The 23607-nt window shown below is 40.0% G+C and overlaps 1 protein-coding gene across 1 annotated transcript in view; it reads right to left on the reverse strand.

Moving 5' to 3' along the window:
- The window catches only part of LOC142203618 (dynein axonemal heavy chain 3-like), a 927911-nt gene that overhangs the window by 243580 nt on the left and 660724 nt on the right, over positions 1–23607 (reverse strand). Inside the window, exons 49-53 of the mRNA XM_075274510.1 lie at positions 18364–18502; positions 15484–15674; positions 14982–15077; positions 10306–10497; positions 4812–4945 (exon numbers count right to left, since the gene is read on the reverse strand). Coding sequence (XP_075130611.1) covers positions 4812–4945; positions 10306–10497; positions 14982–15077; positions 15484–15674; positions 18364–18502 — 752 coding nt within the window. The remainder of the gene's footprint in view (positions 1–4811; positions 4946–10305; positions 10498–14981; positions 15078–15483; positions 15675–18363; positions 18503–23607) is intronic.

Here is a 23607-nt window from a genome sequence, read left to right on the forward strand (position 1 = left end):
AGTATGTCCAGCGAAAGGGAGGGGTACTTTTGTAGCCAAGGGATTGCATGTCATACAAGGCTGAGATGGAATAATTCCACAGTACAAATGGTTTCTCATAAACACAGTGTTTCCATTAGCAATGAATGCAAAGGAGAAGAGGGAGGTCTCCAGTTTTTTTTTGCTATAAGAAGTTTTTGGGTCAGTAAAATGTGAATCAAGAGTTTCCTATCTCAAGGGGGTTGTGCTTCAATCCCCAAGTGCTTTGTCTAAAGGGAATGGTCTACCAAAGATAGAGGATAGTAGTGCAAATGTTTGTTTCCAAATAAGTAGTATCAAAGGACACTCCCAATAGATGTGGGCTAGAGATGAGCGAACAGTGTTCTATCGAACACATGTTCGATCGGTTATCAGGGTGTTCGCCATGTTCGAATCGAATCGAACACCGCGTGGTAAAGTGCGCCAAAATTCGATTCCCCTCCCACCTTCCCTGGCGCCTTTTTTGCACCAATAACAGCGCAGGGGAGGTGGGACAGGAACTACGACACCGGGGGCATTGAAAAAAATTGGAAAAAGTCATTGGCTGCCGAAATCAGGTGACCTCCATTTTAGACGAATAGTGGATTTCAAATCCGGGTCATATGAGAATGTGAACTTTGTGACTATGAGACAGGGATAGCTGTACAGTCAGGGATAGCTAGGGATAACCTTTATTTAGGGGGGAATGTTATTAAAAATAACTTTTTGGGGCTCTATCGGGTGTGTAATTGTGATTTTTGTGAGATAAACTTTTTCCCATAGGGATGCATTGGCCAGCGCTGATTGGCCGAATTCCGTACTCTGGCCAATCAGTGCTGGCCAATGCATTCTATTAGCTTGATGAAGCAGAGTGTGCACAAGGGTTCAAGCGCACCCTCGGCTCTGATGTAGCAGAGCCGAGGCTGCACAAGGGTTCAAGCGCACCCTCGGCTCTGATGTAGGAGAGCCGAGGGTGCACTTGAACCCTTGTGCACCCTCGGCTCTGCTACATCAGAGCCGAGGGTGCGCTTGAACCCTTGTGCACACTCTGCTTCATCAAGCTAATAGAATGCATTGGCCAGTGCTGATTGGCCAATGCATTCTATTAGCCCGATGAAGTAGAGCTGAATGTGTGTGCTAAGCACACACATTCAGCTCTACTTCATCGGGCTAATAGAATGCATTGGCCAGCGCTGATTGGCCAGAGTACGGAATTCGGCCAATCAGCGCTGGCTCTGCTGGAGGAGGCGGAGTCTAAGATCGCTCCACACCAGTCTCCATTCAGGTCCGACCTTAGACTCCGCCTCCTCCAGCAGAGCCAGTGCTGATTGGCCGAATTCCGTACTCTGGCCAATCAGCACTGGCTAATGCATTGTATTGGCGTGATGAAGCAGTGCTGAATGTGTGTGCTTAGCACACACATTCAGCTCTACTTCATCGGGCTAATAGAATGCATTGGCCAGCGCTGATTGGCCAGAGTACGGAATTCGGCCAATCAGCGCTGGCTCTGCTGGAGGAGGCGGAGTCTAAGATCGCTCCACACCAGTCTCCATTCAGGTCCGACCTTAGACTCCGCCTCCTCTAGCAGAGCCAGCGCTGATTGGCCGAATTCCGTACTCTGGCCAATCAGCACTGGCTAATGCATTGTATTGGCGTGATGAAGCAGTGCTGAATGTGTGTGCTTAGCACACACATTCAGCTCTACTTCATCGGGCTAATAGAATGCATTGGCCAGCGCTGATTGGCCAGAGTACGGAATTCGGCCAATCAGCGCTGGCTCTGCTGGAGGAGGCGGAGTCTAAGATCGCTCCACACCAGTCTCCATTCAGGTCCGACCATAGACTCCGCCTCCTCCAGCAGAGCCAGCGCTGATTGGCCGAATTCCGTACTCTGGCCAATCAGCACTGGCTAATGCATTGTATTGGCGTGATGAAGCAGTGCTGAATGTGTGTGCTTAGCACACACATTCAGCTCTACTTCATCGGGCTAATAGAATGCATTGGCCAATCAGCGCTGGCCTATGCATTCTATTAGCGTGAACTGAGTTTGCACAGGGGTTCTAGTGCACCCTCGGCTCTGCTACATCAGATTGCTACATCTGATGTAGCAGTGCCGAGTGTGCATCAGATGTGTAGTTGAGCAAAACTGACTCAGCACTGCTAAGTCTCTGCATTCGCATAGGAATGCATTGGCCAGCCTTCGGCCAATCAGCGCTGGCTCTGCCAGAGGAGGCGGAGTCTAAGGTCGGACCTGAATGGAGACTGGTGTGGAGCGATCTTAGACTCCGCCTCCTCCAGCAGAGCCAGCGCTGATTGGTCGAGTTCCGTACTCTGGCCAATCAGCACTGGCCAATGCATTTCTATGGGGAAAAGTTAGCTTGCGAAAATCGCAAACTGACAGGGATTTCCATGAAATAAAGTGACTTTTATGCCCCCAGACATGCTTCCCCTGCTGTCCCAGTGTCATTTCAGGGTGTTGGTATCATTTCCTGGGGTGTCATAGTGGACTTGGTGACCCTCCAGACACGAATTTGGGTTTCCCCCTTAACGAGTTTATGTTCCCCATAGACTATAATGGGGTTCGAAACCCATTCGAACACTCGAACAGTGAGCGGCTGTTCGAATCGAATTTCGAACCTCGAACATTTTAGTGTTCGCTCATCTCTAATGTGGGCTAGTTTACCTTTATGTCCACAGGATCTCCAACACAAACTGGAGGTGCCTGGGAAGATCTGAGACAGTTTTGCTGGTGTAATACCACTGTCAATAATTTCAGATGCACTTCTATTAAATTTGTACACTGGGTGGCTTTCAGTGAAGAATGAATTACATTGGGCCAGCTTTGTAATGATAAAGAATGGTTTAAATCCTTTTTCCAACTAAAGAAATAAACAACAACTTTGAAGTTTTTTTTGCAAATCAAGCAATTGGTGTACAGGGTGTAGAACTTAGAGTACTGCTCTGGCTGCAACTGTGCAGTGAGAGTTGATCCTCCTCATCACTCATTCTACTTAAGCAGCAAGAGTAGTGCTTCCAGGGCTGAAGCCCCACCCCCAGAGCTCCAACTGCCTAATTTGCATAAGACTTCAATTTTTTTCTCCAAATCTACAAAAGTAACATACATAACAATAGTATGTTGTTTATTACTACTATGTGGCGGTTGTGGCATTTGACTGTTGAATCTACAAGTACTGAACACATTTTTCTAGAAATGGTTAACATAAGTTATACTATTGCAAAATCCATTTTCTAGCTCTTCTTCTACAGTATACAACCCATTCTGTTATGGCTTAGCCTATACCAAATTTCACTATGTTAAGATGAATTACTTTTACAGCTGAGTTCACATCTGGGGTAGAAATTCCTTTTTTTCATTCTGTTATAGGAGCAGAAAAACATAACTCGATGCTATACAGAATAGATGCAGAATAGATCAGAGTTACAAGTCTGTGTATTGGCTGATTTCAGTTTTATATTACACCTTTTCTCCCGGCGTAACTATACAACTCACAGTAACCCTGAAGTCAGGGTCATCACACTTGATCTAATTGAATTTTTTAAATAACCTTTCTAATTCCCTTTGATAACTAGCAATTTGGGCATCATAAATGTACTAGCCTGCCCTTTGCTGTCGTGAGCTGAGAAGATTTATGATATCCAACCTATTTAAACTTTTAATGGCAATAATAGCATTTGGTTAGCAGAATTAAGTGAAGGAGGGTTTCTGTGACGGAACCACGAGAGGAAATGATTACTGGGGACAAGATGGGGATCAGAATGATGGGAAGTTTATGTGCTCAAACATGTTGTGAACAAGTCGTTCGCGACATCTGGGCCCAGAAAGAGATAAATGAAAAATGTAAGCTAAATGCAAAAATGTATGGATGGTAAACAGGTAACAGTTGGGAGCAGAAGTTGGACATGGGGGCTCCAGCTGAGCTTTTGCACCAGGGCTTGTGATCTGTTATGCTCCTACACCCCCCTCCACTACATTTTGATATAGAAAACCAGTCACTGGTATCATCTAAAAAGAGTAGAGGGTAATAGTTACTAACATTATAGTAGCATTCTGCACTCAACTTCATGATTCAGACAGAAAATAAAAAATTTGATATTTTTTTAACTATAAGTTAATGAAAAGAGTAAAATAAGTCACAGAGGTTTAGTCACAGCTTTGCTGTTGTTTTGCTGGGTAACCATGCCTGAGTCACACAAGATAATGTAAATCTAAGGTCTACTTTCATGTCTATATTTATGTTGGTTTCCATAGTTTAAGCCTTATATTGTGTTACTACTCTCTTGATGTTTGTCAGCCTTATAGGGATATTTTCATCCATTTTCAGCTACAAAAACAGATAAAATACGGATATAAATATATATCAAAATAAGGCACTGATTTTCTCCAGGCTTATGTAGAGTAAATACTTGGTCAATACAGACATCAATATGTTTAATATACAGCTGTATAAATCAAGGTTTTGTGAATAACTGCATTGAGTGAGTAGCTGAGCCATCTTAATATGGGAACAATATGTACTGAAATACTGTATGCCTGAATAAATAAGGCCTTCCTGGGTGAAGAGTAAAATTAAATTGGTATGTTTATGATGTCCTGCTACAAGTATACATGAGGGGCATTAAACATATTAAGCACTATGCTACAGTGGCTTCTATTTTAGATTCTTTTGCATTTTGCGACTACTTTGTATTTATTTCTCTGCCTTCTGCTTTCACTCACCAATCAGTGTATGAATAGTTGGCAGCAAAGTTTAATATGTCCTGGTAAACACTCCTGCTGTAACTTTAATTAAATACCTTTCAGACAGCGCTACAACACTTTGATGGAAGTGCTGACACATGAACACAGCTTCATTCCTGATTTCCTGTGACATTTCCACATCATCAAGAAAATGATTCGCCACCTTCTCGAGAGCGTCTTCGGGCCATGCCTGTAGAAAAAAATGTTTTATTATACTCCAAGGAAAGCAAAAGACAATTGTTATGTTTTTTAAAAAAATGCAAAAATGAATGCAAATATTTAATACAAATGTTTGTTTACTTTACAAGGTACCTGAAAATTATACGAAAACCCATAATCTTCACCAGCCCTCATGAGTGATTTAGATCTACACAGCTATCTAAGCTACTGTGGACATCACTACATGTGCAATTGTGGGCTTACCTTTACACCTTATTCACATGACCAGTGAATGAGGGTATTCACATGTCCATTTTGTTGAAAAATGGAAAACAAAAAGGTTAGTTTAAAAAAATGGATATGCTCTATCTTTGTTTTAACAGACTCAATAGAAAAAAATGGATCAATTTTGAACAAATGTAAAACAATTTGACATTTGAATTATGTCCATTAGAATGAGTAAAAGATAGGAGTCCAATGAAATTCCCGTGTTTTTATTGCCCATAAAAAAAAACAAAACAAAAGCTGACACTTAGCCATCAAAATGGTAAAATGGAATGGAACAATGGTATGGAATAAATGCAGGATGGATGCAAAAATGGACGTTCACAGCTGTTTTTCATGGATGCTAGAGCTAAAAAAAATTGTGGGATCTTGTGAATAAGGCCTTATGCTGTACTGAAGTTTTTTTTTTGTCCAAGATTGTGCAAGAAATATATCTATGTTGTATTGAGTTATATTGTGGTTTTGTCTCTATAGCTTTAGTACTATTTGACTCTCCAGTACAATGCATTCCCTTTATGGAGCACAAACAGTTAGTGACTGCAGCCATGAGGAATAACAGAAAAGTTCACTATACTTACAGTGAGTGAAGTATGTCTTGATTGAAATCCTGGAAGAAATTCAGTGAACTGAGAGACTAGGTGTTAGAGGAGGAGGAGGATTGGCACCTATAAGGTAGAATCCATGGAGAACTAGTAGAACTGCTGTGGACTGCAATGGTTCTACTTGTTAAGAACATTGGTTTAGCTGGGGCCTTACAAAGTCCATTTCCAGCGGAGTGGGAATGAGATAGAGAGGGTGTGATAGTGGTCTCTCGAAACCTATGCACGGGAATTGTCTGGAGTATTGAGGTCCACTTTTGAAGGGAAAGGGTTACAGTTCTGTAGGATAGATCATCAATATCAGATAGGCAGAGAGGGGGGGGGGGGTGAAACCAGGTGTTCTCAGCAACATCTATAAAAATAATGGAGCTGGAAGCAGATAGCTCTGTTCTCCATGAGGTGGATGTGCTAAGTTACTGCACCTCATCTCCAATACATGTGAATAGGAGCTATGCTGCCATAACACAGGACATCCACTATACAGAGACTAGAGCTCTCTGTCCCAACTGTTCTACATATAGAGGCTGGTGAGAACGGAATGGTCAATGTGGCTCCAAGCTGATATTGATGACCTATCCTAAGTGTAGGTCATCAGTATAATTTGCCCAGAAATTCTCTTTAAGACACAATGCACAAAACTAAAAATCATAAGAAAATAAAATAGACCCATCAACAGCATCTAGTCCATGTAAATATAATGTTATGATAGCAGCAGATTTTTTTTCCACTACAGAGAGCAACACTAAATTGAAAATATATGGATATAGCAAGCAAGCTACTGAAATTAAATATTGCAGGATGTTAGATTTTACATTTGCTCACTATTCCATCAATGGTAGTGAAAGATGGAGATTTAATATAAAAGTATAGGCAATTCAGTGTGTTCCAAACCAATATATTATTGCCTTTTATTGTCACATAAAAATCTCTTCCTCCTCGATGGAGATACCTTTCAGGCTTAGTATTCCCATATATTCTTGCAACCTCCTGCTTTTCTGTGTTGGCTACTTGCTACACTCATTTATCCAGGTAGTCTTCATTCTGATGCCAGAAATATAGGGTCTTTTTGATGCTCCTCATAAATCACCATTTTATTCCAAATTTAGCTTATTTCCATCAAATTCTATATTCAAAACCCCACTTCTTCATAAGTTTGAGCTTTCCTACAGCTCTGATATAATTCCACTCTCCATTTCGTATGCTTGTCTATGTCAGACTTTCCTTACACTTCACAAATGTATATTCTTTTATCTCACTTGAAACCATTCCCTTTGCCGTAACAAATCTCAGAACCATTTTTCTTTCAACATCTGTTCAATCCCTCACACATTGAATATTAAACTATCAACTGAGAGAAGTGCACTGTATATCTCATGACCCCGTCTATATGCATAGAATCCCAAGGTCCCTATTATACATGCAAAATGTTGTCACATTAGTCTTACACAAACATAGTGAGCTTGTTAACTATAAGATGTGAAGGATGCTTTCCTCCATACAGTGGTAACACCTAAACACTTCACCTTGTACAATACCATACCTTACTAGGGTAAAGTGGCATCTTTCTCATCTTGTCACCCTACATTCCTCCTGCCCCAGTATGCAAGTTTTAGTTAAATGTTTGGTTACCAAAAAGATGCAAGATTGAACTGAAAATATTAGACAGGGAATGGAGATGAGGAAGGGAAGTAGCAGCTGCACCTCTCCTGCTGTGTCTGTGTGAGTCTCATGCTGCTAGTGGGGAGAAGAGAGGAGACTGTGTCTGGGCGGCAGATATGTAATTGGCTCAAAGTCTTACTAATGTACTTAGCAAACCACTGTCAGGACTGATGGGTTAGTGTGCATTATGGCACACACCTGGCTATGACCAGTGCTACAGTCTTCAGTAGCTGACATGCACCTTGCCGGTTTGTCCTTCTCGAAGCAGCCACACAGTCACACCATCCCCATGCAGGTCACCTACTGGAACTCTTCATTGGTGAAAGAGACACAGACTTCAGACAACAGGGACATCATTTCAGAGTTCTGAGTTTTCAGAGTTTCAGCACTCTGTTGTGGCTTTTCACTCCTTATTTTACCACTGCAATCCTGATCAGTGAGGAGTCTCGAGCCACAGACTCTGCAGCTAAATCAGCTGAAGCATCCGTGGCAAGATCAAGCAGGATGCTTATTTTTTCAATGTGATGCTGCGATCTCTTCCACCCATTGAAAACAATAGGAGGAAAAATCTGCAGCTGATTTGGGGATGAACTCTGCCCCCAAATTTGCATCAATATTCCTACATGTGAACACCCCCTAACATGCAACTCTGTTTTGGCTATAAAGAACCATCACATGATCCAGCCTCCAGAAATCTCCCAAAGCAATGACTGTGTAATGACCTGCATAAGCCAGGGACACACATCAATCAAAACATCACACAGAACAAGTCTCATACAAACACAACATAAAATGAGAAATAACCTTGGTAGAGACAGTTTAGAGCACTCCAAGCTGTCACATTGTGTAGAGACCACTCCTCTGCTAAACTTCATGCACAGTGTGAATAATGGTTGAATATGTCCACTGCATATCTACACAGCTACTTGTTCAGACAAAAGGAAGATAAGCCACCTATTTAAGATGTGCAATCGAACCACCTTACATCCCTCCATTAAGGATTGTTGTCTCTGACAATTGAAGTAAAGGTCATGCACCTATCACTACCTGGAGCATTCTGTAGCCCAGTTCAGCTATGCCTACCAACTGCACCACACTTTCTGTCGGAAACTTCACCTGTATAGCTTCCCCATGGCAAGGGTTACTATCTTACCTACTGATGTAACCCTTCCACTCAGGAATTTCAAACTGGACCATCTGGGGAAATAGTTCCTTCCATCTGGCCCATCTGAGGAAGCTCCTATGCAGATTTATGCAATAATCCAGGCTGTTCCCCATCCTCAGCATGAGTTCATACATATGTATGCCACAGTATGACAGATAACTTATCAAAAGAATATGGGCCATTTATTCAGTTCTAGTAACTTAGACCAAAATATACATCAGAGAAATACATGACAACTGCCCATAACCATTGAACTTGTCTTCTAGGCTTGATCATGTTTTACTATCAAATTAACCACATAGCTACCTGCTTTATCTTGCAATCATCAACTTGACCATAAAGCTTAAATGGATTACATGACCTAAGTTATCTTGTTCAAGAGGACCTTCTTTACTGATCCACACAGTAAACTGGGAGAAGTAGATCTGTAGGCTCCACCTCCTCCTCCTCCATTGCTTCCAAGATCCTCTTCTCTGAGCCAGACTGAACTTCTGAACTAGAGCTCACTGTGGATTCCACCTGGGACTGTCCACCTGTTTGCTGCACCTGCATGCACCAGGGCATGGCTAGGTACAAACATGTGGGTTCTCGTAGTAGTGCCTTGACCCTCCTTTGTCAAACGTGCAGGAGGTCCCAGTTTGGGTCTCATAGCTAGCGTGGAGGCAAGTAATCCAGTTTCTTTTCATCTCCTTAAAAAGCTTTCCCTGCTAAGTTGATTGCCTCAGCTTGTTGTTGCCATCAGATGATATCCAGTGAGATACTGGTATTAACTTTGATCACCAGCCGCTGGATGGCTCTGGTCCCTGATGATGATTTCACAGGGCACCTCTTCTCTTTGTAGCCATCAAAACATGGCTACTGGTACTTATAGAAGATGTATTCCTCCCCACCAGCCGGGTTCTCCCTACTGGATTCCTTTCAGGCCCTCAGTCCTATCTCTTTCAAAGAGGAACACTCAATTTCTCAAATGGCGCAAATCTTTGACACAACTCTATTTATCTATTGTATGGCCCTCTCTCCAGAAACTTTCCAAAGTAATAACTTACACCGCCCACAGTAACCCGCATTATGCAATACATTACACCGTAAAAGTCATATGCAAACACATCTCGATTAAGACACTTTATAGCATCAAGCTTTGTCACAATGTGCTGAGACAGTGCCTCTGCTAAACCTCACATGCAGTGTGAACAGCAGCTGAATCCCTACCCTGCCTATCTACTATCATCTATACTATCAACTATTCATGTGGGCCAAGAGGAGAACAGAGAAACTATTTAAGGTTTGAGTCCACGCCACCTTACAAAATCATAGAGTACATAGACTATCACATCCAGGAAAAGACTAGCATGGAGAGAAAAAAAAATATCCATTCCAGAAATCAACAGACTAGGGAAAAAAATTCAAAAAAACATTTTTTGTCTGCTTTAATAAAAATCTATAGCTGCTTTAGATTTTAGTTTTGAATAGTTTTTTAAAAAAACTTCCTTGCTGAGATGACAGTATCATTTTTTGAGATTTGGAATCCAATTTGTGTGTGTGTGATATATATGTATAATTATACACACACACACACACACACACACACCCTGTTTGGTTTTGCTATGTTACAACATCCTATCATTCTTGGTAACTTACATATTGGAACATTTAAGCATAAGATTATAAAATGCCATATTTCACCTGAAACCAGTCAATTGTGCAGCAGTTAACAAGTGATGAATAATGACGAAGATGGTCACGAAAAGCTTCTCCCGTTGGACTAAAAGCTAGCACAACATGTAGGTTCTGTCTGATGCGATCTTTAAATTTACTGTATATGTCAGACGGCGTGCTTTCACTTTGGATTTCATGAGCTGGCAAAAGCTGGCGCATCTATAAAATAAAAAACAACAGCAGAATTTTCAGTTTCGAGTTATTGCATCACATTTGCCTGCTTGTAAATCTCACTTTTTATCCTCTACTAAATAAGTCCTACCCTAGCTAAATATTATAACTAAATATCCTGTCATACAGATGTAAAGAATGCTATGAAAGTGGGGATGGCTCGCGCCAACTATGTGGGTAAAACATATTTACTCTATTTTTTTCTTAATTGAATACTGACATTAATCGAAAAGATTACATTACTTTATGAATTGCATAAAATGAATAAATTCTATACACTTGTTAATTCTGCAAGGAATATTTCTAACCCTTACCAGGTTCATGGCTCACTGCCAATAAAAATTCTTCCTTTATCGAATGAACTAAAAGGCTGAAATTAGGCTTATTACAGTTCATATTACCGTGATACACGGGAATAACTAATGCTCTACCATTTGGGAGGATCGTGTTAAACATAATAAGATTTTCATTTATGACATGATATACATTCTGAGAATGTAATGAAAACAACTCATGGATAAGAAATTATTTTTTTTTACTTTTATCTTTTACCACGTGTATTTATAACTGGTGTTTTAATCATACTGCCATTAAAGTGAAAACCCATCTTTGAATAACAGTTTGTTCTTCAATATTTACAATGAATAGCTTCATATTTCTGTGCTTATAGATTTACATTAAAATGGGGCTCCAAAGCTGAATGACAAGGGTGTATTTGGAAACTGTAGAATCACCTATAAAAGGTGCTATGTGAAGAAAGCTCCTGCTAGTGGCAGCTGATGGAAGCCAGATCATTATGACATATAATATAATATATACATACACTTGGAACCTTTCATTTGCTTTTTTGCTGAATTTCCTATGCCATTTTCCTTCCCCTATTAATTCTATAGGGAAGATGCAAGCGTTTTCACAGATAAAATTGACATCTTGAACAAGAAAAGGTCAAAACAGTGATGAAAAATGATGACACCTATGGAAAACCGACATAAAAAACTGATAGTTTCATCTGTTTTTAATGTCCACTTTTTTAACTTTAGTTGGCCATACACATTAGATTTGGTCTGTCTGTCAAAAGGCGGGGAAAGAAAGGTGGGTGGTGAATTTGAACATGCCCAATCATTGATTATGATGTTAATCTGTTTTCCCTTAGTCTTAACAGCAGCACACTGCAGGTTATTTCTGCCCCTATGTGCTGGTAGGACAGGTGGAACTTTTAATTACCATAAAATATGCATGACATAACCCTTTAAGAGGGCACAGAGATCCCCCTTTCCCGTGTTAGTAAAAAAGTAAATTAAAGACATTTCTTAGAGAGGGAAGCGTGTGCTGCTGTTAGGACTAAGGGGAAACAGATTATCATCATAATCAACTATTCCCTTACGTCATAAAGGCAACACAGTGCTGGTAGGACATAAGGGACTCCTTTATTCTCAGGAAAGATGGGCAGAAGATTGCTTTGTTCTCCCTATTTAGAACATATGCACACTTGGTGAAGCTAAACAAGCCTGTGCATAGGCAAGATGGTAAAAATAGCTGAACTCTTGAAAGTCTATGACCAGCTTTAGGGTGTGTTCACATTAGCGATCTTTTATGTTCTTTAATCAGTGTTAAGAATGGATTAGGATTAGTCTTTTCATAACACAAAATAATATAAAATCATTAAATAGTTTTGCTGACTGAACATATGTTTTCACTAAAGTAGGAAACTCATTCATGCAATGGATTTACTATTTGCCACAAAAGTTGATTCATGCTTATATATATCAGGTTAAGAGTTCAAACAACTAAAAAAGGTTTCTGCCAACAGCTGTTTCTCACCTTTTCAAAGCAGCATACACTGGTTTTACAAGGGTGTGAAACAGCTGTCGGCAGAATGCATTGGTCAATGGGGCATGAACTTTTAACTTGTTCAAAGTAAAACTGTATATGCAGTAGTATTCCTATAGAAATATTATTCCTATAAAGGATTGCAAAACATGAAATTGCTTTCAAGGTTCTTTCACAGATCTAGTCATGTCACAGTTATATCTGTATAAGATACCTTTAATGGGTCATCCCATGAAGAATTCTGTTTAGTTAAATCCAGCCATAATTATGAATATTATCTGTATTTACATATATTCCCAGAAATTCCAGATATGGAATGACATTTTAGAAAGGTGTTTTACCTATTCTATGAATAACTTTTACTGTGTCTACCTCAATAAATGTCCTCACCACACCAGGATTCTCTCTGCATGCTTAGTGGAACAGCAAGAGAAACAAGACTGAGCTTGTATTTCTATCTTCGCTATTTTTACTGAGTTGGACACATTAAAGGCTTTTTATAGAAACCGCAGATTGCGCTATTCTAAATTATTTTATGGAAAACTGGGGATATAAGGATTTTCAAAATTGAAAACCTGTTTCTAAATATGGACTGGATTTAGCTATAAACAGAGGCAAACCTGTAAATGCCATGGTTTGGCCGTAGAGGAAACGCTAGGTCAAAAAGCATGGCGTTTTACAGTCACTGTAAAGAATCCCATCCACACATTGCAGAAAATTATGTACACTAGAAATGTTGCGATTTCCAAAATTGTTGCGCTTCTGGAAATTGCAGCATGTCAATTATACCTACAGAAACTCTGGCAGTTTGCCTATAGGTATAATTGATGCAGAAAGTCTTTTGTTTTTGTATGCTTTTTAAGTAACAATCATCTGTACAATGGAAGGGAAATATAACATAATTATAAAGAAAAAAAATATCAAAATGCAGAATGCTCTGGATCTGCCTTTTTTGGTCAATTTTGTATATATTTTTAAAAAAAGCCAGTAAAAGTATGTGTGGCCAAAAATACACAAAAAAAACAAATATGTAAAACAACACTTTTAGGGAGCCTGCACACGGAGTTTACGCTCTCTCATTCTGAACGTAAAACTCACTCAGAGTGAGTGGCGTAAAAAACAGATCCCATTGATCCCCATTGATACGCACGTATCACATTGAAAGCAATGGGTAAACAAGCCTCCCATTGATTTCAATGGAGAGAACACGTATGCCGGCACCCATTCAAGTCAATGGGATCTGTTTTTTACGCCACTCACTCTGAACGAGTTTTACGTTCAGAATGAGCGAGCTTAAACTCCGTGTGCAGGCTCCCTTATATAGAAAAAATGCTGGTCAAAAGCCTCATTGTGCAAGTTGCCATAATCTTTTCTTTACACTTTTCCTTTTTGGATCACTTCCCTATTTGCCTCAAAAATATTATCAAACATTGCCACAAATATTACATGTAATATTTGTGGCAATGTTTGCTAATATTCCACCCTTATGGCTGTAAGGCTGAGTTCACATGTAGTTTTTTGGTCAGGGTTTTGAGGCCGAATCAGCCTCAAAATCCTGACCAAAAAGACGGCTCCCATTGAAATCATTGGGAGCCTGTCAGTTCTTTTTCCGGGAGCCATTTGTTCCGACTCTCGGAAAAAAGAAGCAAGAAGCTCATTCATGCCCATTCATTGGGCCTAATCTGGAGCGGAGTGCTCGACTGGATGCCAGTCCACTTGCCTCTGCCTCAGCTTCTGGACCAAAAATCCCCTTGTGAACCCGGCCTAACACTCAACCCGCTGTTGATCTACAAAAACTGAGCTTAGTTCATTATAGTGATCTTTGTTCAACCCAATAGGATACAGGTTACGCAATATAGACCCTAAAATGTTCCTATTGTGAGAAGGTGACAGGCAGCGTGCTGGAGCCCAGATATATCAGTCCCAAATTTCTGACATATGTGTGGTCCAGGGCAGATCTGGAGTAGGTCTCAGCCCAGGTGTGAGTTCTTGGCTTATTAGTGGGCCAGAAAAAGCCTGCAGCTCTTGCATTGCAGTGCAGTTCCATAGAGTGAAAGGAGGTGTATGGTTTTGTCCTGTAACTCTGAGTCTGGTGAGACATTATTACGTTCGGTTTGTTCGTGTGGCTGGAAGTAAGCCTCACGTATAGTTAGCTTATCAGTTATGTTTAGTTAGTTGCTCAGACAAGTAAGTTTTTATTTTGTTTTTGCCTGAAGTCAAGGCTGTATTTTGTTTTGCTCATTTTGTGACTGAAGTCAAGGTTTATTTATTTTCCTGTTTTTTCTAAACAAACCAGTTTGCTGCATATTTTGTGTCCCTGTCTTGACTGTTTGGGTCCGCATCACTGCTTCTACCGAGCGAACTTGTCCACACTATACTGTTATCCCCTTAAACAATCAATATCCAAGAGCATAAAATTAGCGATTTTTAAGTAGACCCTGTCATAAACCATATCTTATTAGGTCTAATTTTGTAAACATGGACTGTCATGCAGCACTATGAAAGATGTCATTTCTGTAAACTTCCCCTGAATTTTCTTTGTAATGGTGAAACAGTTTCTTGCATCATAAAATAATTCCAATGCCCTCCTCCCTCGCTGTCTTTGAGCACCTCTGACTAGAGCACAATAAAAGAAAGATGACCTTTTCCATGACTTCCAGTTTTTCTTCATTATTAAACAGGGAAGGAACATCACCAGTGCTCAGGATCATGTTGATGTCTTCCAAAAATGACTCATCCTATTGCAAGAAAGAAAATTACCCATTTACAATTCAAATAATGAATCTCAGAAACTGAAAAAAAATCCTTCACTATTAATTTATTTCTTGTACTTTTCCTGTGCAGTTATTTGCAAAACACATTTCTATCTTGAAGTCCCATCTTTCTTCATCTGTTTTAACGAGTTTTCATGAAACTACTATCATTCTCATAATGGGCATTGTGAGGACTAAAGCAGGCAATTTACTGAGCAGCTTTGTACAGTATTGATATTACAGTTTTGTGGCAAAATATCACTTTAGAGGTAAGTAGCTATTATTATATGCTGCATTACTGTTAATATATTATTTTTATGGCCAGGTACGAGCATGATTCAATTATACTGTACATTTCTTCCTAGATTACGTTACCTTTGTGTTATCATACCTTTATTTGATGATCAGCAAACAGAAACACAGTCGGAATCCCATTCTGTCCAGTAGCTCTCAACACCTTCTTCAGATCATCTCTCCATTCACTAACTGTGTATGATTTCAGAATGCTAACTTGATAAACTTCAATGTCTGCCATGAATGCTGCAAGTCTTGTGGCAGACTGTCGGCCAGTCCCTCCAATTCCTGGGTATATTGAGACATACAATTTACATACTGAACTACAAAACTTAGTACATAATCAGTGTTAGTAAGCTATGTTATCATAGTAAAAGAGATGGTACAGAGATAGTTCTGGAAGTACAGCACTGTCAGCATCTTCTCCCAACCTCAGATACCTGGCTACCTACATGGTAACAAAGTAGATAAGGTTGGACAGAGACACAATTCTATGAAGCCCAACCTAAAAACCCACCAAGTTGATCCAGAGGAAGGAAAAAAAATCCCAATTAGGCTGATGCCAATTGCTCCATCAGGAACAATTTCTTCCAAACGACAAATATGGCAGCTGGAATTACTCCCCTGATCAACATCTTATCCTAAAAATTCTAGCTCCTATAACCTATGATAGTCTTACTTTCAAGAAAGGCATCCAGGCTCTTTTTGAACTTATTACTGTATCAGTCCCGGTGGCAGTGAGGTTCATAGTCTCAACACTCTTACTGTAAAGATGCCCTGCCTATGACTAAGGTAAAACATTTCTTCCGCTATGCATAGTAGATGCCCTTTGTCACAGCTACATGCATCGGTGTAAAGATATCACAGGAAAGATCTCTGCACTGTCCATTCATATATTTGTACATTATATCAGGTTTTCCTAAACGTTCTTTTTTTCCAAACTAAGGCACTGAGCTCACACTGGGTTTTTTCAGTCAGGATTTTTAAATCAATGGGAGCCGGTCAGGTCTTTTTTTCCGGGAGCCGTTTGTTCCGACTCCCGGAAAAAGAAGTGTGATGCTCATTCTTCAGGCAAATTCGCCTCGCAATTCGGCCTGAAGACACTCCCTCCTTCTTAATAGGCCCATTCACTGGGCCTAATCCAGAGCGGAGTGCTCAACTGGATGCTGGTACAGTGCAGCGACATTCAGTCACGTTTACCCATTTTTTAGTCCGGAACCTGAGGCGGTCTCCACCTCAGGTTCTGGTCCAAAAAACCCCATGTAAACTTACCCTAGAAACCTTACCTTTGATAACCTGTCTTCATGCACTAATCCACCCATTCCCTCAATTACCTTGGTCGTCCTCCTCTGCACTCACTGTAGTACAGTTACGTCTTTCCATAAAATTATGCACAGTATTCTACACAGGCTTGACCTGTGATTTGTATAGAGACAAAACAATATACTCTAATACATTCTATTCCTCTATTAATACAGCCCATCAGCACCGCACCTCCCATGAGGCGACCTGAAGCAACTGCTTCAGGCGGCGCTATGTCAGGACCCCAGGGAGGGTGGCATTTTTGCTTACCTAAGCCAGTCCAGGACAAGCTGTCCTGGACTGGCTTAGCACCGAGCGGTGGATTGGGGAGGCCGCTGAAGCAGCGCTGCTCCAGCAGCCTCCCCTCACGCTCAGGCAGAGAGCAGGTCCTCTCCCTGCCTGCTCTCTGCCTGTGAACACTGCTAAGCCCCGCCCCCTTTGCTTTGCTCCCCCCTTCGCTCCGCCACTCCCCCTCCACTCCGCCTCCTCCTCCGGGGGGGGGGCTTTCTGTCGTTCGCCTCGGGCGGCAAAAGGGGTAGGTTCACCCCTGCAGCCCATAATTTTATTTACTTTGGTAGCAGCTGTCTGGCACAGGTTGGCCACCAATATCCCCAGGTCTTTTTCTGCAGTAGTCTCACCCTGGGTTTTATTATGTAAAACATAGCTGTATCACTTGTTGCCACAGCTCAGGTACATAACTTTAAATTTATCCACATTAAAACTAATTTGTCATTTCTCTGCCCAAGTTTCCAGTTTCCCCAAATCCCTCTGTAATATTCTACTGTCCTCCTCTGTGGTGACTATTTTACAACTCTGCCTCTCCCCTTTACTAATCCCTTCACTGGATACCCATCACCCAGTGAATAGAGTTAAAAATTATAACTCTTAAATACCAGGCCATCCACATCTTGTCCACTTCATACACCTCTGACCCAATCTGCTATCTCCTCACATGTAATCTCTGATCCTCTCAAGACCTCCTTCTTCGGTCTGCTCTTATACTCACTTCACACAACTAACTCCTAGACTTCTACGTATCCCCTCCCCTATACTCTTGAATTCACAAGCATGATACATAAAACTATCTCACAATCACAACCTTCAAGACCACCCTCAAGACTCATCTCTTCAGGACAACCTGCAACCTGCAATAACCCCAATGCTATTACATCAGCATTTGAACAGATCCTACCTTCACATACTGTATCTATCCATCTTTCCTCATAGATTGTAATAGACTATATTTTTTGTAATAACCTATGTAATAAAACCATTCCTGAGTGGTTATCTGAGCTGCAAGGATACTTGAATCAATCATAAGTTTGTACATCCCTGTAATATTGTTATATTGGTAGTAAGGCATTTAATATATTGTGTCTCATATATTACAAAATGTTAACTGTATTTTTTATATGATATATACTTAGAACATGCTCTACATATCTGTTAGGTAGGGGTCACATCTTTTACATTCTCCCATGAGACTGTGATACCCCATTCTGCCAGCCAAGATAGCATTTCTTACATGCGCAACATTTTTCATTGGCAGACTATTTGATTCACAAACCTCTTTTCTTACTTTCATATGGCTGTATTATACTAAAGTAGAGATCAGTGGTAGTTTTAAAACATGACAAATCTTAAGATCTGTATATTGAAAATTCTAAAATCTTACCAATAAGTAAAGCATGTCCACATGGTAGCTTCAGGATTCTACTGATTCTAGAAATGTGTTCAATAGCGAAGTGAAACATGACCAAATTCATGGGTGTCTTACTTTGCTTGTTGAATTGATGCAAAAAATGTTGCATAAACTAAAATACAGAAAAACAAAAGAAATGTATGGAAGCTGATAGAAATATTATAATATATATGGGAATACTTAAGCAACACAATGTAACTTCAAGCAACACTGATTGACAATCAATTTCACATGATGTTATGCAATTGGAATGGACTTCAGATGGAAATTATTGGTAATTATTGAGACATGCTCAATAAAGGAGTGGATCTGCAGGTGGGGCCAGCAAACCACATCTCAGTACCAATGCTTTCTGGCTGATGTTTTGGTCACTTTTGATTGCTGGCTGTGCTTTCACACTCGTGGTAGCATGAGACGGACTTTACAAACCCACACAAGTGGCTCAGGTAGTGCAGCTCATCCAGGATGGCACATCAAAGTGAGCTGTGGCAAAAAGATTTGCTGTGTCTGTCAGCATAGTGTCCAGAGGCTGGAAGTGCTACCAGGAGACAGGCCAGTAGACCAGGAGACATGGGGGCCGTAGGAGGGCAACAACCCAGCAGCAGGACTGCTACCTCCGCCTTTGTGCAAGGAGGAACAGGAGGAGCACTGCCAGAGCCCTGCAAAATGACCTCCAGCAGGCCACAAATGTGAATGTGTCTACACAAACAGTTAGAAACTGACTCCATGAGGATGGTATGAGGGCCCGATGTCCACAGATGGGGGTTATGCTCACAGCCCAACACCGTGCAAGACGCTTGGCATTTGCCATAGAACACCAAGAATGGCAACTTCACCACTGGCGCCCTGTGCTCTTCACAGATGAAAGCAGGTTCACACTGAGCACATGTGACACACATGACAGAGTCTGGAGACGCCGTGGAGAGTGATCTGCTGACTGAAACATCCTACAGCATGACTGGTTTGGTAGTGGGTCAGTAATGGTATTACAGCCACTGACTTCCCTGCTCTACAAAACTCCCTGTGCTTTGAGTCCTTTGTGTGAAAAAGCGCATTAGAAATTTTTGTCATTTGTCATTTTGTTCTTCTCTACTGAAAATATATGCACATGTCAGATGGACTAAATATTCGTTCAACAGTGATTGAAGGTGTATCTTAAAGGATTTGTTCGGAATAAAATACAAATAAATCACTAAACTAAACTCCTTCCCACCGCCTAACTTCTAATTTACTTGTATATATTAAAAAAATGTATAATTACCCATATCTCTGGGGCAGTCATGTGACCGCCCCAGTGACACTTTCTGACAATCTGGTGACATTCTATTTCACCACTTCTGAAACTAAACATTACCAATACCCCCCTACAACCCCATCAATACTTACCAGCCTTCCTGTCCAGGAACGACTCTTCCCCTCTTCCTCTCTTCAAGAGAGGAGGAGGGGTTGTAATGGAGTGACAAGGAGGTAGTATGGAAGGAACACAGGAAGCTAAATAGCGGGAAGCTAACCCCACATAAACAAATGCAGAAGTTGTCAGGAGCTCCCACAGAAACCTAGAAATCACTCAAAACACTGCTAAAAGTATATGGGTGTACTTTTAACCCATTAATAACACTAACAGACCTTAGTAGAAGGTAATGATATTTGACCATTATCTATGTAAGAGTTATAACTCAAATCTGCCATTGAAATATTATGGAATTGGGAATATCTTCATTGTGAGTGATCAATTCTGAACTGCTATACTTTTACTTTTTATTTTTTTCTACAATTTCTTGAAGTATCAAAACATAAAACATTTCCGCTCACTGGTGTACTAGTACCAATGAAAAGCACATCATTTATCAGCTATAATGAACAAAAATCTACAGGCTTTGTCAGCCTTTATTGCTTCGGGGCAGATGAGATCTGTTATTTATGGTGATGGATACTCTTATTTTTGCTTTTTTTTAGTTTATTTTTATAGGAAATGAAAATGACAAAAATACATAGAAAAAATGGTGTCAAATTACATTTATTTATGACTGTTTTAAAAGTGGGTCTCTTAGTAGGACTTTAGTTCCAGGAAATTAATATATGGGCGATAAAAGATACATACATACTTTAACAATGCTTTTCCCTGCATTTAGAGAACCAATGACGAATATAGGAAAAAGAAAACTGGATATTTTCAGCTCATCATGTATAGTCTGGCAATTCAAATTCACAAGCAACGAGGTGCATGGAAAAAACCTCCCATGACTCACAGGAGTAATCAACGATTCCACAAAAATAGAGTAAAATCCAGCACTACTTCGAAGTTGTCTTATTAAAAAATAACTTTTAATCTAACACTAAAGATGCAAAAAGAAACAAACAAAAAAAGAGAGAAAAAAACGCAACAAAATTCAAATACATCCTACACGTTTCAGGGCTTTCATGCTATGCATGCTATGACTAAGGGGTATGATAGCCCTGAAAAGTGTAGGCTGTATTTGAATTTTATTGTGTTTTTTTTCTCCCTTTTTTTGTTTGTTTCTTTTTGCATTTTTAGTGTTGGATTAAAAGTTATTTTTTAATAAGACAACTTCGAAGTAGTCATGGATTTTACTCTTTTTTTGTGGAATGATGAATATAGTCTGCTCTTTATACAAAACATGAAATGCTAACATGGATCCATATTCTGCCTGCTAACATGCTAAAAATATCAGAGACACAAAGTACATCTACAGTTGATTCTCTGCTTAGCTAAATAATGAGCAAATTCTACATAGAATGGTGACTTTTAGCCTTATGTGATTATCTTTCGTGGTATCAGCAAAACCAATATTGAGCAATCATTTTTTCCCACAATGGAAGGAAAACTCACAGGCATGGAATGCAATTCATGAGCCATCAAATGTAGAACAATTAATGAGAACATTTTGCTGCTTGACAAGTGTATCATTATGATTGACTATAACAATATAAGTATTTCAAAATGACAAAATTATAATTTGGATTACTTTATAATAAATGTGCTGTATTTCAGTATAGTGCACTTAAAAGATACCCAAATTTTAGGTAAGCTACAAAAATATCCGATCTAGACTATTTCTTACATTTTTATAACTGGAGAATAGCATGAAAATAATCCCTTAATTCTCCTTAAGGTCAGTTTCTACTAAATATACAGCCTTAAGAAAATCATGTATACCATCTTTGAATTCTATGGCGTTTATGTATCAGGCCCTAATAAAAACATCTGGTCCTTACAAGGTCTTAACTTTAGGGAAATACAACCTCAAATGAGAAACAACAGGTAACAGATTTCATAGTTTATGTATACCGTATATACTCGAGTATAAGTCGACCCGAATATTAGCAGAGGCCCCTACTTTTACCACAAAAACCTGGGAAAACTTATTGACTCGAGTATAAGCCGAGGGGGGGGGGGGGGAATGCAGCAGGTACTGGAAAATTTCAAAAATTAAAATGGTCAGAGTTTTTGGGTGCAGTAGTTGCTGGGTGCTGGGAAAGGGGAGGGGGTGTTTTGGTTGTCTGTCTGCCCCTTCCCTGAGCTTCAGGACTGTTTTTTTTCCCCCACTTGGAATTCAGTCTGGCTGAATATAGGGTATCTGCAGTGCTCCTATTAACCCCTTCCCGACGGAACAGGAGCACTGCAGATCCCCTATATTCAGTAGACTGGGCAATTTCAGACACAGGGATACCTAATGTGTATGTGTTTCACAGTAATTTTCTACTTTTAAATGTATTCTAGGGAAAGGAGTGATTTAGAACTTTTATTTATTTAGTTTTTTTTAAAGCTTCTCCCCCCCAAAAAAAAAAAAAAAAAAAAATTCTGCTTAACTCGAGTATAAGCTGAAGGGGGCTTTTTCAGCACAAAAACTGTGCTGATAAACTCGACTTATACTTGAGTATTCATGGCGTATTTCACAACAACTAGGCCAAAATGCAGAATAAGTGTGTGAGAAATTAAGTATACCATTACTCTTTCCATAGGACTTACGAGGGTAAGTAGCAGTCTGGTGCTGCTAAATATTTTCTTTCATCATCAACAAGAATCTATAATATTAGAAGTTTTAACAGTTTTCTGGTCTGGACTATTCAGGCATGTGTTAACACAATGTCAAGAAGGAAAGACATCAGCTATTATCTTCAAGAAGCACATTTTTCTGCAGATCAATATGGGAAAAGTTATAAGGCCATTTACAAAAAAAATTAAGCCCATTGTTCTACAGTGAGAAAGATTATTCACAAATAGAGAACAGTTAAGGCAGTTGACAATCTTCCCAGGAGTGAACGTCCTAGCAAATTTACCCTAAGGTCTAACAATGTGCAAAAAACCCTAAAAACAAAGAGCTATGCCTAAGATGCTACAGACCTCACTTAACATGTTAAATATTCAATTTCATAACAGTACGATTACAAAAAGAATGAACAAGTATGGCTTGTTTGGAAGAGATGCCAGCTGAAAGTATTTTCAGTCTAAAAAAACAAAATGACAAGGTTGCATCTGAGCAAACCACAAGATTTTTGGAATAATGCCCTTTCAACAGATGAGACCAAAATACAAATGTACGGCCATAACACACAGCATCATGTTTGGTGAAAACAAAACTCAGCACAAACAATTTATACCATCTATCAAGCATGGTGATGTAGGGGTGATGATTTGGGCTCATTTTGCAGCCACAGAACTTGGGCACCCTACAGTCATTCCATTGTGATGACCACAAACTCCTCTGTATACCAAACTATGCTCTGTGCCCTGCTCATCCATGTGCATGTGGGTTGGTGTATGTGTGCTGTCTGTGTGATGTTTATATGGTGTTTGTGAAATGTTTGTGTGTGGTGGTGCAGCCCCTTTAGTGGCGACTCTTTGGCGCCATCGCTATAATCCGTCCCTGTCCGTCACAACTGCTGTTTTGCCCTTAGCACTTTCACATTTCCCCATTACATTTATAGGGTCTTACTTTGGAGGCCCCAATCTCATGACAGGGGTATGCTAGCGGGATGTAACATGCACAGTATTCTGCTCCTATGGGTGGAGATGGGGCATGCCAAATTTCATTCAAATCGGGCGAGAACTGTTGATTTGTATAGAGTAGGCTACTACAAATTTTGAGTTTTATATATAGATGTATTAAAGAAGATTATCCATCCAGTATTTTCTTCTCCTAAATGGAGGTGTAGTTGTAAAGCTACCCATGCACATTAGATAGCATAGTGACT

This window comes from Leptodactylus fuscus, chromosome 5 (genome assembly GCF_031893055.1).
Source record: "Leptodactylus fuscus isolate aLepFus1 chromosome 5, aLepFus1.hap2, whole genome shotgun sequence".
NCBI classification, from domain to species: domain Eukaryota; kingdom Metazoa; phylum Chordata; class Amphibia; order Anura; family Leptodactylidae; genus Leptodactylus; species Leptodactylus fuscus.